This window comes from Procambarus clarkii, chromosome 14 (assembly GCF_040958095.1).
Source record: "Procambarus clarkii isolate CNS0578487 chromosome 14, FALCON_Pclarkii_2.0, whole genome shotgun sequence".
NCBI lineage: Eukaryota > Metazoa > Arthropoda > Malacostraca > Decapoda > Cambaridae > Procambarus > Procambarus clarkii.
Genome location: NC_091163.1, coordinates 36,505,766 through 36,522,576, shown reverse-complemented (window position 1 = coordinate 36,522,576; position 16,811 = coordinate 36,505,766). Strand labels below are relative to the sequence as shown.

General features: G+C 41.8%; 1 protein-coding gene across 4 annotated transcripts in view; it reads right to left on the bottom strand.

Moving 5' to 3' along the window:
* The window catches only part of fws (four way stop), a 36,700-nt gene extending 20,286 nt beyond the window's left edge, over positions 1-16,414 (bottom strand). The window contains exons 1-9 of one of the 4 annotated variants that reach the window (XM_045762212.2): positions 16,292-16,414; positions 13,946-13,995; positions 13,085-13,189; positions 10,829-10,953; positions 6,930-7,143; positions 6,466-6,608; positions 5,989-6,142; positions 2,061-2,191; positions 1,018-1,159 (exon numbers count right to left, since the gene is read on the bottom strand). In XM_045762212.2, coding sequence (XP_045618168.1) covers positions 1,018-1,159; positions 2,061-2,191; positions 5,989-6,142; positions 6,466-6,608; positions 6,930-7,143; positions 10,829-10,953; positions 13,085-13,189; positions 13,946-13,982 — 1,051 coding nt within the window. In that variant the 5' untranslated portion in view covers positions 13,983-13,995; positions 16,292-16,414. Of the gene's footprint in view, positions 1-1,017; positions 1,160-2,060; positions 2,192-5,988; positions 6,143-6,465; positions 6,609-6,929; positions 7,144-10,828; positions 10,954-13,084; positions 13,190-13,945; positions 13,996-16,105; positions 16,172-16,229 lie in introns of those variants that run through there. The other 3 variants (XM_045762210.2, XM_069324473.1, XM_045762225.2) reach the window with 3 other exon arrangements.
* Between the last annotated feature and the right edge of the window lie 397 nt (positions 16,415-16,811).

Below are 16,811 nucleotides of genomic sequence, written 5' to 3'. Positions count from 1 at the left end.
CCAACATCAAATCCCTAAACACCAAAAGGGCCAACTCCACGACAAACACTTGAGCACCAAAGCCAAAAGGGCCAACTCCACGACAAACACTTGAGCACCAAAGCCAAAAGGGCCAACTCCACGACAAACACTTGAGCACCAAAGCCAAAAACAAGAAAAACAGGTAAACAAACCTGAAGTGGTTGCCAGAGGTCAAAACCGTCAGTAGTTTCAAAGCATTATACGACAAAGAGTGCTGGGAAGACGGGACACCATGAGTGTAGCTCTCATCCTGTAACTACACTTAGGTAATTACACTTAGGTAATTACCTGTTAAGCCTCATTACTACAAAAGTAAACAGAAAATCATTAGACAGAGGCTCCAGCTAAAATAAGAACTCAGCGAAATCCAAACATCCCAGGCCTTAGGGTAGAGAGTAATACCCACTCAACAAGCAGCAAAGCAGCGACCTATGAACATTCCTCAAACTCTCAAGAAATGAGTGCGGGCTCGGTGAAGTGATCGAAGATGATCCACGGGGACTACTAGCAACTGAAGGTAAACCAAACTGGACATCTAGGACTTGGGCCACTAGCCAAAATACTGAACAGAACTAATACTTTCCCTGAGGAAAACCTTGACTATGAAGGGCAGCAGCAGCAGCATGCCATATGTACAAGCACTTGAACCCTAGTTCACCTCTTAATCATTAACCGCAGAATGCTCTCGCTCTTAGTACCTCACAGAGGAGTAAAAAACCCTTGCACTATTTAGGGAAAGGCACTCTCCACTGGAGGCTGGCCTCTGTGGGATGAATACCCGAACCCACTTGGGAAGCAACCCTGTCTGGGCCGGGGAAACACCGGTGAGTGCCTAGGGAAGGGAACACCACACATCAAAAAATGAAGAAACAATGTTTCTTCATTTTCTGGTGTGTGGTTTGCCCATCTTAACAAAGTTCTTCATTCATATTTAACTCTACATTCATTATTCAACATAGATGCAGATAATATAGACATAATAAAGCCATTAATTACCTTGAGCAGCTTTAGCAAACTCGACTGTCAAAATTCGGGTAATATTTCTCCACACTCGTGTAAACAAATCACTTTTCCCATGACGCTGCACCTCTTCTAAAAAGCAAACATGTGTCACAGGGTCCCGCTTCTTTGCTAGAACCTTGAAGAGAAAAGAAATAATTATTATTATTATTATTATTATTATTATTATTATTATTATTATTATTATTATTATTTCCTCTAACATTCCACTTATCAACATCAACAGCCCATTATTGAACTCTTGTATGTGGCTGCTCCCTTAAGTTCTCACTTCATTTTGGGCCAACTTGTCCTCTTACGAAGAAATTCGCATTTCGATCGTATGCGTTACATGAGGTCAAAAATTGTCGTACAAGAAAATGGACACTCTAAATTCACCATTGTCTTGATGTTGGATAAACTTAGGAGGACGAAATCTTTGGGCACACATCAAGCACAGTCAAGGAGAACAGCATATATGCACAAAACAAGAAATGTCCAATGTGTGCAATATTTCTGTCCTGCCCAGGGATTGGACTCGTACCCCTCTGTTGTTAGGTGACGACACTAGACAACTGGACTATAGGATACCATATTAAATATCATAATATATGAAGGAAAATCTGCGAAAGTCTGCCATTCTGAGAACAATAAGCAGCATTAAATACAGGTAGACAGAAACAGTCGCTACAGGAAGACAGCTGCAATAGAAATAATCTAAATAAGTGCACACATAATTGCCACAGGTTGACAGCACAAGTCATCATAGGCAGACAGTAAAAGTCGACACTGGTAGACAGAAATGGTTGAATTCTACATGGTAATTCTTTTGCAGACGGTCAGTCACAATAACGTGGCTGAAGATATGACAACCAAACCACACACCAGAAGATGAAGAGACGACGACGTTTCGGTCCGTCCCGAACCATTATCAAGTCGTATCAAGGCATACAACTTGATAATGGTCCAGGACGGACCGAAACGTCGTCATTTCTCCATCTTCTGACGCGTGGTTTGGTCATCGTGGCAATTCTTCTTACCTTATGAAGATGGGAAGTTTGGACACATGCATGGTATATGTCATCCATCAGTTTCTCAAGGTTGGACCAGAGAGACGCTCGGAACTGCACCGACTGACCCGGACCAGGCATGATGGCTTTCCCAGGACCACCTGCATGTCACAATCTCACAATAATGATGTCATACTGAATATCAATAAAGTACAACATTCTATAATAAAAACAAAATGGACATGAGACCCAAATGGTTCCTGTACTCATCACTTGAAAGTAATCAGAAACCTTTTCATAAATCTAAATACGAGGTAATCTCAAGGTAGCATTCAAAGGCTACTATTTTTCAATCACATCAATGATCTATTGTGTTGAAATATTTTGAGAGAACTTTCACTGCTGAGAATGCTAATTTTAAAAAATTTGTTTTATAAATATGGCTTTGAGAGTAGATGGAAAATGCTTTTGAGCAAGTAGCTGTTGCCTTCTTAGGCAAGTCTTGCTGCTCCCAAGGACAAAGATACACACAAGTCAATCTTGTGTACCAGCACACCTGGTCCTGTAGCACAGTGGTCAGTGTCTACGGCTCACAACCCAACCTGTCCTCCTACTGTAGCACAGTGGTCTGTGTCTACGGCTCACAACCCAACCTGTCCTCCTACTGTAGCACAGTGGTCTGTGTCTACGGCTCACAACCCAACCTGTCCTCCTACTGTAGCACAGTGGTCAGTGTCTACGGCTCACAACCCAACCTGTCCTCCTACTGTAGCACAGTGGTCTGTGTCTAAGGCTCACAACCCAACCTGTCCTCCTACTGTAGCACAGTGGTCTGTGTCTATGGCTCACAACCCAACCTGTCCTCCTACTGTAGCACAGTGGTCTGTGTCTATGGCTCACAACCCAACCTGTCCTCCTACTGTAGCACAGTGGTCTGTGTCTATGGCTCACAACCCAACCTGTCCACCTACAAAGAATGTCGCTTTTCGCTTGTGTGCATTACATAAGGCCAACAATTGTTGTACTAGAAAATGGAAGCAGCTCGCGAAAGTGATATACTGTTCCGTTTCTGTTTTGGGTCCCCTGGTAGGTTAGATGACGACTTGGCGGAACTCCAAAAAGACTTCATCGCACTGCAGACTTGGCTGGAAAAGTGGCAAATGAAGATCAGCATTGGCAAGTGCAAATTTCTAAACTGGAGAATTGAAAGTGAAACATTATCTTACTGGAAGCATGATCTATATTTAGGCAAACCGAGTTGCGAAGGAGACTCGGGTAGTTACAATTGGCAGTGACCCAACATCAACCAGCAGAACATCAGGTGCATGTACACAGTGAAAAGAATGTTTGGATTTCTAACCAGAAGAATCTATAATAAATGCACAAATCCCCCAATTACATTCAGCACTAGTTAGGTCTCAGTCCTACCAAGGCATCCAATTCTGGCCATTGTATTTCAGAGTGGACCATCAATTCACTCAAGAAAATCCAAAGAAGAATGACTAGACATATTCCTAGTCCTCAGGATCTGTCACACAAGGGAAGGTTGGCCTATGTAAAGGATGAGGGAAGACATGATCGAGGTCTTTAAGTGAAGGAGGGATATCAACAAGGAGACATGAGCCAGGTCTTGTAACTATCACACCAGGTCAACACCCATTACAATGACCATGCTCTGCGACCTGACTGCTGAGTGGACAGCACTCGGGGTTCATAGTCCTAAGGATCCGGGTTCGTAGTCCTAAGGATCCGGGTTCGTAGTCCTAAGGATCCGGGTTCGTAGTCCTAAGGATCCGGGTGCATAGTCCTAAGGATCCGGGTTCGTAGTCCTAAGGATCCGGGTTCGTAGTCCTAAGGATCCGGGTTCGTAGTCCTAAGGATCCGAGTTCGTAGTCCTAAGGATCCGGGTTCGTAGTCATAAGGATCCGGGCTCGTAGTCCTAAGGATCCAGGTTCGTAGTCCTAAGGATCCGGGTTCGTAGTCCTAAGGATCCGGGTTTGTTGTCCTAAGAATCCGGGTTCAATCCCGGCGGAGGCGGAAACAGATGGGCAGAGTTTCTTTCACCCTGATGTCTGTTCACCTAGCAGTAAATAGGTACCCGAGAGTTAGACAGCTGCTACGGCCTGCTTTCTGGGGATGTGTATGTGAAAATTAGGATTACGGACTTACCCGAAACGATGTGCGTGCTAGTGGCTGTACAAGAAAGTAAGAACTCTTGTGTATACTGTATACACAAATAAAAAAAAAAAAAAATAAAAAATAAAAAGTAAGCTAGAGAAGATCAGTTTCCGGAAGGAGATGGTGATTGACGAGTGGAATAAGTTACAGGCGTACATCATTAAGGTAAATTACATAACTTCCTTTAAAAATCTAGATGTGCATCAACCAGATTGTGGCAACACCACCACGCTATGGCGACTTTTACTTCTTCCGATTTTTTCCTTTTTTTCGTACGTACAGTACTTTTAGGAGGAAATAAAAATGCTGACCCAGTTTGGCAAAAGTGCTGCCATCTGGTGGTGGTGGTGCAAGCTTGTTTGCAATTGAAAGATTAGGTTCTCCAGGGTAACTGCAAACATTCACGAGAGCATTTGCAATTACAAATGAGACAAGACTGGCAGTTCTGTAAGGACTTGTGCTTGTGAAAATTTCAAGCCTCAGTCTACTACACAGACAATAACTCAAAATACTGAGGTCAAGACAATTAACTCAACCCAAACAGACACGAAAAGAACGTGATGTTTCAGTTCGTTCAGGATTCTTATCAAACTGTGACCGTCAAAACAGCCAGTCTCTCCCGCACACACGACACTGCAGGTTATCTTGAGATGAGGTTATCTTGAGATGATTTCGGGGCTTAGCGTCCCCGCGGCACGGTCCTCGACCAGGCCTCTTTTTTTGTTACACACCCCCAGGAAGCAGCCCGTAGCAGCTGTCTAATTCCCAGGTACCTATTTACTGCTAGGTAACAGGGGCATCAGGGTGAAAGAAACTTTGCCCATTTGTTTCTGCTTGGTGCGGGAATCGAACCCGCGCCACAGAATTACGAGTCCTGTGCGCTTTCCACCAGGCCCCCTACCAGGCAGGGGGCACTACGTCATTGTGGTGTTGATGCTATACAGCATATCCTTTGCCCGACTGCAAGTCCCAAGTCTTTAAGGTATGTAAGATATACAACAGATGAAAGTAGTAAAATAACATGCTAGGAAATGCCCTTTTCACACCTTCAAAGTTCTCTTTGAATATTATTTTTCCCTGTCCGATAGTAAAATGAAAAATGGCAATTTAATCACTGAGCAAAATTTAGCTCCAACTGGTTACCCGATTTACCAGAACGTCATAAAATTGTTTGGGAAGTCGGGGATTTTCTGCACTCACAACAAAAAGTAAAGTGAACATCATATACTGTATACTATACTGTAATTAAATTTTATGAATATTGTATTCTCCATAACCATCCTCTTCAACCATTTCCAATATAAAAATCTTTTCAATACTGTAGATTCAATACATTGTATTATTTCGCTATAAATCAAAGACTAATACTGTACTTATGCAGAGAGTAAGTCACAATATCGAGGCTGAAAATTAATTACCCAACTCAGACACGGAAGGAAGGGGAAAGTGACGACGATGGAAACATCACATCGTAACTTTTCTCTCGTGTATGTAGTTCAGGAACCAGATTCACGAAGCAGTTACGCAAGAACTTACGAACCTGTACATCTTTTCTCAATCTTTGGCAGCTTTGTTTACAATTATTAAACAGTTAATGAGCTCCGAAGTACCAGGAGGCTGTTTATAACAATAACAACAGTTGATTGGCAAGTTTTCATGTTTGTAAACGGTTTAATGAATGTAACCAAAGCCGTCAAAGATTGAGGAAAGATGTACACGTTCGTAAGTACTTGCGTAACTGCTTCGTGAATCTTTCCCAGGTTACTATTACTATACTTACTTTTTCTCGTATCCTGACTCATTTGCAAGAGGGCGTTCACATCTAGGGTGAGTGAGACACTCTTATTCAGTCTACCAATAAGGGAATCCAACACCTTTTCCACACTTGTTACCAGGATCCCTAAGTTATGGAACACTTGCAGAGCTGTTCCAACCTGAAGGAAAAACATTACTTTAATAAAAAAACTATAAACCATTTTTGCAAAAATGTTGCAATAGGCCTATGATAGTATGCAAAAACAGGTCACAATTTTGAGTCCAATATTATTTTTTTGGAATACAGTGCAGTGGTACCTCAATTTATGAATTTAATCCGTTCCCACAGACGGGTCATAACTCAAAAATGTGTAACTCGAAAAAAATTTTCCCACAAGAAATAATGTAATTTTACCATGCTATACATTCTTCACTCACTTATACGCCGTTGTGCATAAATTCGTTAAGTAACATACAAAGTAAAGGCTCCAAAACAGCTGACCTGAGTCTGATTCTGCAGCTCCATACCACGGTCCATCATAACAACTGCTTGCTTTTCAACATCTGAACGCGCTTGCCGTACCAGCCTCTGATCCCGTTCCAACACATCTAGCCCTGTCAGGTCAACATCACGCCCCAAGTGATCTGTAATAGAGCAGCAAATGAGGTGGCATCAAGTGGTATGAAACACTTATTTATTTATTTATTCGTTTATTTATATATACAGTATATACAAGAGCGCACACATGACAGCAAGTCTAGTGCTGAACCCCAAAGAAAACAATCAAGAAACTAACATTAATATTCAATGCTTTACTTGTTTGAACATAATCACTACTTCCCGCCAAATACACAACATAACATTTTGTTAACGTTATTAAAATGTAAAAACATCAAATGGCAAAATATCAAGTGGTTAAGTTATAAGTCTGCCAAGTTTCACCAAACAAACCATAATATACCAACCTAGCTCGCTGAGGCTAATGGCAGCTTTCGTAATGTCCCGCGGCTCACTTGACAATTGTTGCTGTAATCTCTGTGACAACATCAGACAGCGGATGACACGTCGCAGAAGTTCACAGGTTGCTTGAAGTCTGCCTAAAACAAGTGTGTGTCTTTCCACTCTCTGGTACGGATCCACAACTCGGACTCTCAACCGTTCGACTCCAGCCAAGAGTGTCTGAACAAAGAATAAACAGCTTGGCTAATTCCCAGATATATAAATTCCTAAGAAAATATTGAGGTCCTACGATAGGACTGAACATGTATCCCTGGACATTCTCGGCACGTGCATTCAATATCTTCTCAATCATACATCAAGTTCTTTGATTTCATTGTGCATATAAATTCACCACGTGAATCTCGGAAAGACCATCGTAACTTACCATTAACTACATTGGTTGAAGTTGACCAAGAGAGGTATCTCCTGGCTGTTAAATACTGGGATATTAAAGCACTGGTGTAATGAGTAGTCAACAATGGGGTGCAATGATCGCAGGGTGCAGAAATGCACACTAGTTTTGTTTAACACACCGGTACAGGAGTAGACGACTACTGACTCCCGTTAGCAGCGTTATAGCTTCCCCTTCCCATAGCTCATAGCCAGTCTTACTAGTTATTTCTGGAACGTAATTCACTTAACCAGGTCCCAATTACTGCTCGGGGTGAACAGGGGAGAACAATTGAGGATTGGCAGACTGTCGATTCTTCCTGGCCAGGGCTCCAACCCAGATGAAATTGCTCACGAGAGGCAGGTGAAGGGACGGAGGGAATTATCAGGAGAAAGCACCAAGCCATTACAACTATATAGCACTGGGAAGGGGTCAGGATAAGGATTTGGGATGGGACGGGGGGAAAGAATGGTGCCCAATCACTTGGACGGTCGGATGAGTGTGCTATCAACTATGCCACCAGAGACCGTTTGGGTGTGATGGTGGGACTTATTAATCACTGGCTACACGAATATGAGCTTCTCTGTCTCCGTCTAAAGCCTCCTACCTTTTTGTGCCTGGTGCATTTCTTATATGTTTTGACATCTGACTTCTGAGTCATACTGTATCTGCTCTTGAAACTATGGATGCAGATGGCTACCACAACCTTCTTTCAGTGTATTTAACTTCATTACAATTCTTTGACTCATTTTCTTTTCCAGCTTCTACCAATGTCCTCATGTTCAACTTTCTCTCACTTTACAGAGGCTTTCTTATTCAACTTCTTATTCCCCTTAGTATTGTGTATGTAGTGATCATATCCCCCTACGTTCCTTCTTTCATCTGAGGTTAAGACTGATTTCCCATTAACCTGTCGTTCAAATTCAGTTCGCTTAATTATTTTACTAGTCTTCTTGCAAATCTCTGTGCTTTCTCAATCTACTTTTCGTTTCACTAGATGTGAATTCCACGTTGGTGCTGTATATTCTATGATTGGCCTGATGTAGGCTGTATAAATTGTCTTGAAAGAGACCTCGTTTATGTTCTGAATGCCTTGCTTATGTTAAACAGTTTCTCATATGCTATTAATGTTCTTATATTTATGTGTGTCTTCAGTTCAAGTACTGGCATTATATGTCTCAAAGGTATATGTATATGTGTGCCTCCGGTACAAGTACTCTATTGGCATTATATCAGCTTTGAAAGGTATATTTGTATGCGACATATTTGAATATGTCGGATATTAACTGCAAGAAAAATGACAGGTTGGATAACAAGAACTTTTCACACTAGAGATGCTATACCGATGATGATACTTTTCAAAACGCTTGTGCTCTCTAGAGTAGAGTACTGCTGCACAATGACAGCACCTTTCAAAGCTGGAGAAATTGCTGACCTGGAGAGCGTGCAGAGATCCTTTACTGCTAGAATCCACTCAGTAAAACATCTAAACTATTGGGACCGACTAAAGAGCCTAAAACTGTACTTCCTTGAGCGCAGGCGGGAGAGGTACATAATAATTTACACGTGGAAAATATTAGAGGGGCTGGTCCCAAACCTGCACACAGAAATAACATCACATGAGACCAGAAGACATGGCAGGATGTGCAAAATACCCCCGTTGAAAAATAGAGGTGCAACTGGTACTCTGAGAGAGAACTCTATCAACATCAGAGGTCCGAGACTGTTCAACACGCTTCCACTACACATAAGGGGCATAACTGGCCGACCCCTCACAGTGTTCAAGAGAGAACTGGATAAGCACCTCCAAAGGATACCTGATCAACCAGGCTGTGACTCATACGTCAGGCTGCGAGCCGCCGCGTCCAACAGCCTGGTTGATCAGTCCGGCAACCAGGAGGCCTGGTCGACGACCGGGCCGCGGGGACGCTAAGCCCCGGAAGCACCTCAAGGTAACCTCAAGGTAAGGTAAGGTATTACTACAGGCCCTGATGTTCCGAGGGGTAGGACACAGTTCCTTCACTCTATTCTCGCATTCTATCTCAAACATGTGAGCAAGGTGCACAGTGTACGTATGTGAGCAAAGTGCACAGCGTACACATGTGAGGAAGGTGCACAGCATACACATGTGAGCAAGGTGCACAGTGTACATATGTGAGCAAGGTGCACAGCGTACACATGTGAGCACAGTGCACAGCGTACACATGTGAGCAAGGTGCACAGCGTACACATGTGAGCAAGGTGCACAGCGTACACATGTGAGCAAGGTGCACAGTGTACATATGTGAGCAAGGTGCACAGCGTACACATGTGAGCAAGGTGAACAACGTACACGTGTGAGCAAGGTGAACAACGTACACATGTGAGCAAGGTGAACAACGTACACGTGTGAGCAAGGTGAACAACGTACACGTGTGAGCAAGGTGAACAACGTACACATGTGAGCAAGGTGAACAACGTACACGTGAGAGCAAGGTGAACAACGTACACATGTGAGGAAGGTGCACAGCATACACATGTGAGCAAGGTGCACAGTGTACATATGTGAGCACAGTGCACAGCGTACACATGTGAGCAAGGTGCACAGCGTACACATGTGAGCAAGGTGCACAGTGTACATATGTGAGCACAGTGCACAGCGTACACATGTGAGCAAGGTGCACAGCGTACACATGTGAGCAAGGTGAACAACGTACACGTGTGAGCAAGGTGAACAACGTACACATGTGAGCAAGGTGAACAACGTACACGTGTGAGCAAGGTGAACAACGTACACATGTGAGCAAGGTGAACAACGTACACATGTGAGCAAGGTGAACAACGTACACATGTGAGCAAGGTGAACAACGTACACGTGTGAGCAAGGTGCACAACGTACATATGTGAGCAAGGTGCACAGCGTACATATGGAGCAAGGTGCACAACGTACATATGTGAGCACAGTGCACAGCGTACACATGTGAGCAAGGTGAACAACGTACACGTGTGAGCAAGGTGAACAACGTACACATGTGAGCAAGGTGAACAACGTACACGTGTGAGCAAGGTGAACAACGTACACATGTGAGCAAGGTGAACAACGTACATGTGTGAGCAAGGTGAACAACGTACACATGTGAGCAAGGTGAACAACGTACACGTGTGAGCAAGGTGAACAACGTACACATGTGAGCAAGGTGAACAACGTACACGTGTGAGCAAGGTGAACAACGTACACATGTGAGCAAGGTGAACAACGTACACGTGTGAGCAAGGTGAACAACGTACACATGTGAGCAAGGTGCACAACGTACATATGTGAGCAAGGTGCACAGCGTACATATGGAGCAAGGTGCAGAGCATACATACGTGAGCAAGGTGCAGAGCGTACATACGTGAGCAAGGTGCAGAGCGTACACATGTGAGCAAGGTGCACAACGTACACATGTGAGCACGGTGCACAACGCACATATCAGCAAGAAGAGAAGTGTGTACCTGGATCCTGGTGTGCATGGTGTTTAGCACATCCTCCAGTGTCTCCACTCCAGTGGCCTGAGACAAGAGGTCTTCGTAGTGGCTTCCCACTTGACTCTCAATCTCACGCTCCAGTCGATTGATTCCTGTAACATAAACAAATATTCAGCTTCCCACTTGACTCTCAATCTCACGCTCCAGTCGATTGATTCCTGTAACATAAACAAATATTCAAGTTTTTCCCAATTATATACAAATTCTATGGTGATACAGTTGCCAGCTTCTAGTAACTGATGCAGGAATATGTAGCACCTGCACTGCTGGAAAATAAAAATCCACAAATGCCTAAATCTCTTAGAATAGACCTCAATAACATACTGAAATATGAAATATGAAAATATATGGTATCTTCAGATGATTTCGGGGCTTTAGTGTCCATGCGGCCCGGTCCTCGACCAGGCCTCCACCCCCAGGAAGCAGTTGTGACAGCTGACTAACACCCAGGTATCTATTTTACTGTTAGGTAACAGGGGCATAGGGTTAAAGAAACTCTGCCCATTGTTTCTCGCCGGCGCCCGGGATCGAACCCGGGGCCACAGGATCACAAGTCCAGCGTGCTGTCCGCTCGGCCGAACGGCTCCCTAAGTTATATGTTATGATATGTTAGATATATAACAAAAGTATTTTTTTTATTTTCAGGTCTATTGCTTACTGTTAATTGGTTCCCTCTTGCTTTCAGGCAGATGAAGGATCAGTACACAGTAGAATGACACATAGGTAGACCAGCCCGTCCTCTTACAAATTACGTCGCTTTTCGCTCATATGCACTACGGCCAAATATCGACGTAATTCAAAATGGAAATTTATTTTCCAATTACATTTTGGACTTTTTTGAAAACAGCACGTTAAAGGTCCTCTGGTAGGTTAGGAGGACTGGAAGTTCTCCTAAGGTTTCAAACTTCATGAAAACCGTTAATTGAAAATTTCCTCTCTTAACCTAACAAACTAAACCAGAGGACCTAAAACTAAAAACGGGACAGTACGTCACTTTGGTGACCCGATTTAATTTTGAATTACATCAATTTTTAGCCTGAGTGCACATATGAGCGAAAAGCGACAATTTGAAAGAGGATGGGTTGGGTAGACACCTTGCAAGGTACACCGACGTTGTACCTAGCAAGGAACAACGACGACACTTAGTCGTTGTTTCTTCATCTTCTGGTACCTGCTTGATGGAGTTCTGGGAGTAGTTCTACTCCCCAAGCCCGGCCCGAGGCCAAGCTTGACTTGTGAGCATTTGGTCCACCAGGCTGTTGCTAGGAGCGGCCCGCAGGCCTACATACCCATCACAGCCCGGTTGGTCCGGCACTCCTTGAAGAAAACAATCTAGTTTTCTCTTGAAGATGTCCACGGTTGTTCCGGCAAAACAACGTGGAACGGTTATTCCACGGTTGTTCTGGTGTGTGGTTTGGTCATCATATCTTCAACCACAGTATTGTGACTCATTGTCTGTACCTAGCAGAGTACATTATTGATGATAAACAATTTGGCCAGATATCAGCACCTCAAAGACCCAGGCTTGGTATCCGCTCACATAGACAAGGTTCGGTATCTGCAAATTCCTTGAAAGCACCATAAACTTCAGTAAGAACAAACATGCTCCGACAAGAACATGAAAAGCTAGCAAGTGACAAAAGCATCCAGAAATAACTTCAATAATCAATAGTCATAACTATTGTATTATCTTCAGTTAATTAGATATTCAACTGGTGGTTCATTTCTATTCCATGCAACTGACGATCACAAAACACTGATCATTGGTGTGCGACAAACCCCCACAGAAATGGGAATGGGAGTTGAAAGTTTCAGTTGGTTAGAGCTCTTCTTAACAACAGACCAGCTAAGAGGCTAACACCCTCCTTCTGCTCCTCTTAGGCAGTCTGTTGTTGAGAAAGGCTCTAACCAATCGAAAAGTTGAACTCCCTTTTCTATTTCTATTCCATATCCACTTGAAGACCCCCTCAAACTCTGACAAAACTAATTCCCAAAGTGGCAAACATGAGCTTATTCCAATACTGGCAACTTTGTATTATGCTAAAAAAATGAAATAAAAAAGCTGAATAAGCTAACACACACATATGAAACATAATGGCATTCCACCCTTTAATTTGTATTAATTGGGTTACTTATTTCCAACCATGTTATTGCAACATTCTCTGACAAAAAAATATGAAATTAAAAAATAAGCTTCTGAAAGCGAGATGTAATTCTACATACCTAACGTAAGCTTATTAAGCTGCTCTGCAATTATAACCCCCTGGACCAGCTGACTGGCGTGGCTCTGAACATCAAAGTCATCTGCTAGAAATGGTGCGTATGTTCCTGAAAAATAAAGTTATTATAACAAGAGAAAGATTCACTGTTAATAAACAGTACCATAACAAAGCCATATCCTTTGTTTATAGGAATATAAAAAGCATTCTTGCTTGACAATACAGAATGTATAAATTTTGTAATTACCGAAGTGTAATTACCTAAGTAATTACAGGATGAGAGCTACTCTCGTGGTATCCCGTCTTCACAGCTGCCGAACATATATAAGAAAATTCACTTTTACAGACAGTGGGGGTAAACGGTTGGAACAATTTAAGTGAGGTGGTGGTGGCCAAAACTGGCGGAAGTTTCGAAGTGTCATATGACGAGTGCTGGGAAGACGGGACACCACAAGTATAGCTCTCATCCTGTAACTACTGTACACTTAGGTAATCACACACACACACACACACACACACACACACACACACACACACACACACACACACACACACACACACACACACACACACACAAAATAAAGATTATATCAAGATCCCCTATAGGTCAAACTACTGACCTTCCCCAGAATGCAATCCAACAACAGTTGCCTAATTCCCAGGTACCAATTCACCACTAGGCGAACAGCGACATTAGGGAAAAGGAAATGTACCCAACCATTTCTGTCCTGCCCAGGAATTGAACGTGGGATTCCCAACTGTGAGTCGAGAACAAAGCCAACTGTACTACAAGACCCTACGAACACACAAGGAACAAAATCCTTCATGTAACAAGCACGTGTTTCAAGTTATACCAGACACTTACCGTCCTCCTGGAACTCTTTGAAGATGGTAGACGACATCACTGCAGTCAAGCTGTAAAATCATAATTTGAAAATAAGACAACAGTCTCTCTTGACACAAAATTAACTGCTCAAATTTTATACATATCTCTTATGGGCAAACATACAATGACATACTGTACTGTATAAAAACCATTCAGCAATAGTTAGTATGGCAACCACACAGCAACATTTAGTATGGTAAACATACAATGATATATATATCAACTAATCTTGCCCACCAAATTATCCTAAACATCAGCTTCTGGGCATCATTACCAAGAGCAAATAGAGACTAAAGCTTCGGAAGACATTTTCAACATCACTGTTGTTACCCTTCATTAAACATTAAGCTATACTACTTGTTCTAAATAAGGCACAAAAATGCACTAAACTACAACGATAACTTCTGCGTGTGCTGTATTTGCTGGCGTATAAGATGCACCTAATTTACAGGGATATTTGGTGAACAATATTGATTTTAGTAAGTTTCATCATACAATTATTGAAAATGATTTTTGGTTGATTTATGTAGGGAAGACACGTGATTTTGCACATATACGGTACTCAACCTATCCCCGTTTAGATAGTACCTATTAAGATGAGCGTCAATAGTCAGAATTCATACGTTCTTAGCTTTTAGATAGTAGTATACCGACAAGTAAGAAATTCTTTTAAAATAAATGAAGCTAAAATACAAACGTAAATATTCCTAGGCCTATTATAGCACACATGTACTATATGAGGCCTTGGATATCATACAGCAATAGATTATTGCTGTATGATATCGTAACCTAGGGAGGTTTAAGATTGATTACGTTAGTTTGTCAAAGCAACACAAGTAAAAAGTAGTTTTCCAGTTTGTCTAACTCAACAGTTCCGATTCCTACATTCTAATTTTGTTGTATGTCTATATATCCAACACAACTATATGTCCAACTATACTACTATATACTACTATATGTCCAACTATACTACCAACTATACAACTATATGTCCAACACAAAGCCGCTATTAGAACAATATCCAACTCTGGCCCCAGACATCACTCGGTACCCCTACTCAAATCTCTTAATATGTTAGATATTAAGTCACTGCACATTCTCTCATGTGTATTATACATATATAAAACGCTAAACTATAATGCCAATCCTGATCTTAAAAGCTTCATAGAAGGTTGTAACAGAACCCATGAGCACCACACCAGAAATAAATACAGTTTTGATATTCCTAGAGTACGTCTTAATCAAACTAGAAATGCTCTGCAAATCAAGGGGCCCAGAATGTGGAATGACCTTCCCAACCATGTTAAAGACTGTCCCTCTCTCAACCAGTTTAAGATAAAAACTAAACACTACCTAATAAATTCCCTGTAATCTACCTCACTCCTCTATTGTCAACCCATGTCTGTTATTTTCTTTTTTTTTTCTTTTTTGTAATCAACACTGTTTGTCAACCTATTGTATTTGTGCTGCTTTTTCAGTCATGTTCCCCCTTTTTTTTTATCTTTATTTGTATTTGTTCTCAACATCTTTTATTCTTTATGCTCAATTAGTATTAAGTTCTAGATATTAATGTTTTTCTTGCCCGAAACGCATTGCGTAATAGTGGCTTTAGGCATTGTATGTACTAGCTCTATCTATATATCAATCCATTAATGTAACATCACTTGTATGTATATACCTTACCTGAATAAACATCTGAATCTGAATCTGAATATATACTATGGTCCTCATCATTACTCTAAGTACAGTACTACCAAAACAGGAGGATGGGCTGCAGTATATACAACGTATATTTAGTTGGTGATGGACCAGAAACAAACGTACTATCCACTGGCATTACAGGGCGCATCCGATCCCTCGATCATCGTCACCCCTCAACCAACATCAACACTGGCATAAACAGTAATTATATATGGGATTATTAATTATTAAATACCCAGTGCATAACATTAAAAGTGTAAAAAGATATAATTCGAGTGCAGGAAAGAGGATTCTCTGAGCCGGTATATCGCAGGATATGAACATCTTAGAGTAACGACAACACGATAATATTTTCTTGAACAGGTAAACACAATTTTACTAATAAGGCTAGAAGGATCCTCTTAACTTGCTGACTCACAAGCAGGATCCCTCACAAACCTGACAACTCAGCAGCAGGATCCTTACAAACCTGACAACTCAGCAGCAGGATCCTTTCAAACCTGACAACTCAGCAGTAGGATCTTTACAAACCTGACAACTCAGCAGCAGGATCCTTACAAACCTGACACCTCAGCAGCAGGATCCTCACAAACCTGACAACTCAGCAGCAGGATCCTCACAGACCTGACAACTCAGCAGCAGGATCCCTCACAGACGCGTCCTGAGACAAGACACCGGGCAGCGTCGTCTTCCAAGTGTCACATCAGCAGGTTATAGACGACAGACTCCACCTGGTGTCAACACCGGCAATAAGGTATAAAGATGCTACATGGTCGTACTCGATGCCGTGTTGGAGGACTCGCTCTAAGTGTAAGACTCTTTACTGAATACCTCTTATTTATTTATACTCTGACGAACCTTATTGAAATTGAAATAAGTTTATTGAGGTAAAACGAACCTTATGACCGAAGAATAGGATAAATATAAAAAATAATTCCGTCTGAGATGTATTTCTTTCTTGTCTCAATAAACATACTTGAACTTGAAATAACTCAAGTAAGAAAAATAAATTTGTATATTATACAACATTTGAACAAATTAAGATAAAAGATTTGAGTCGAGACTTCTGTTACAATTTATATTGTCGCACTGAAATTTTATATAAGAGCTTCTTATAATGAGGAGATTTTAAATTTTAAATTTT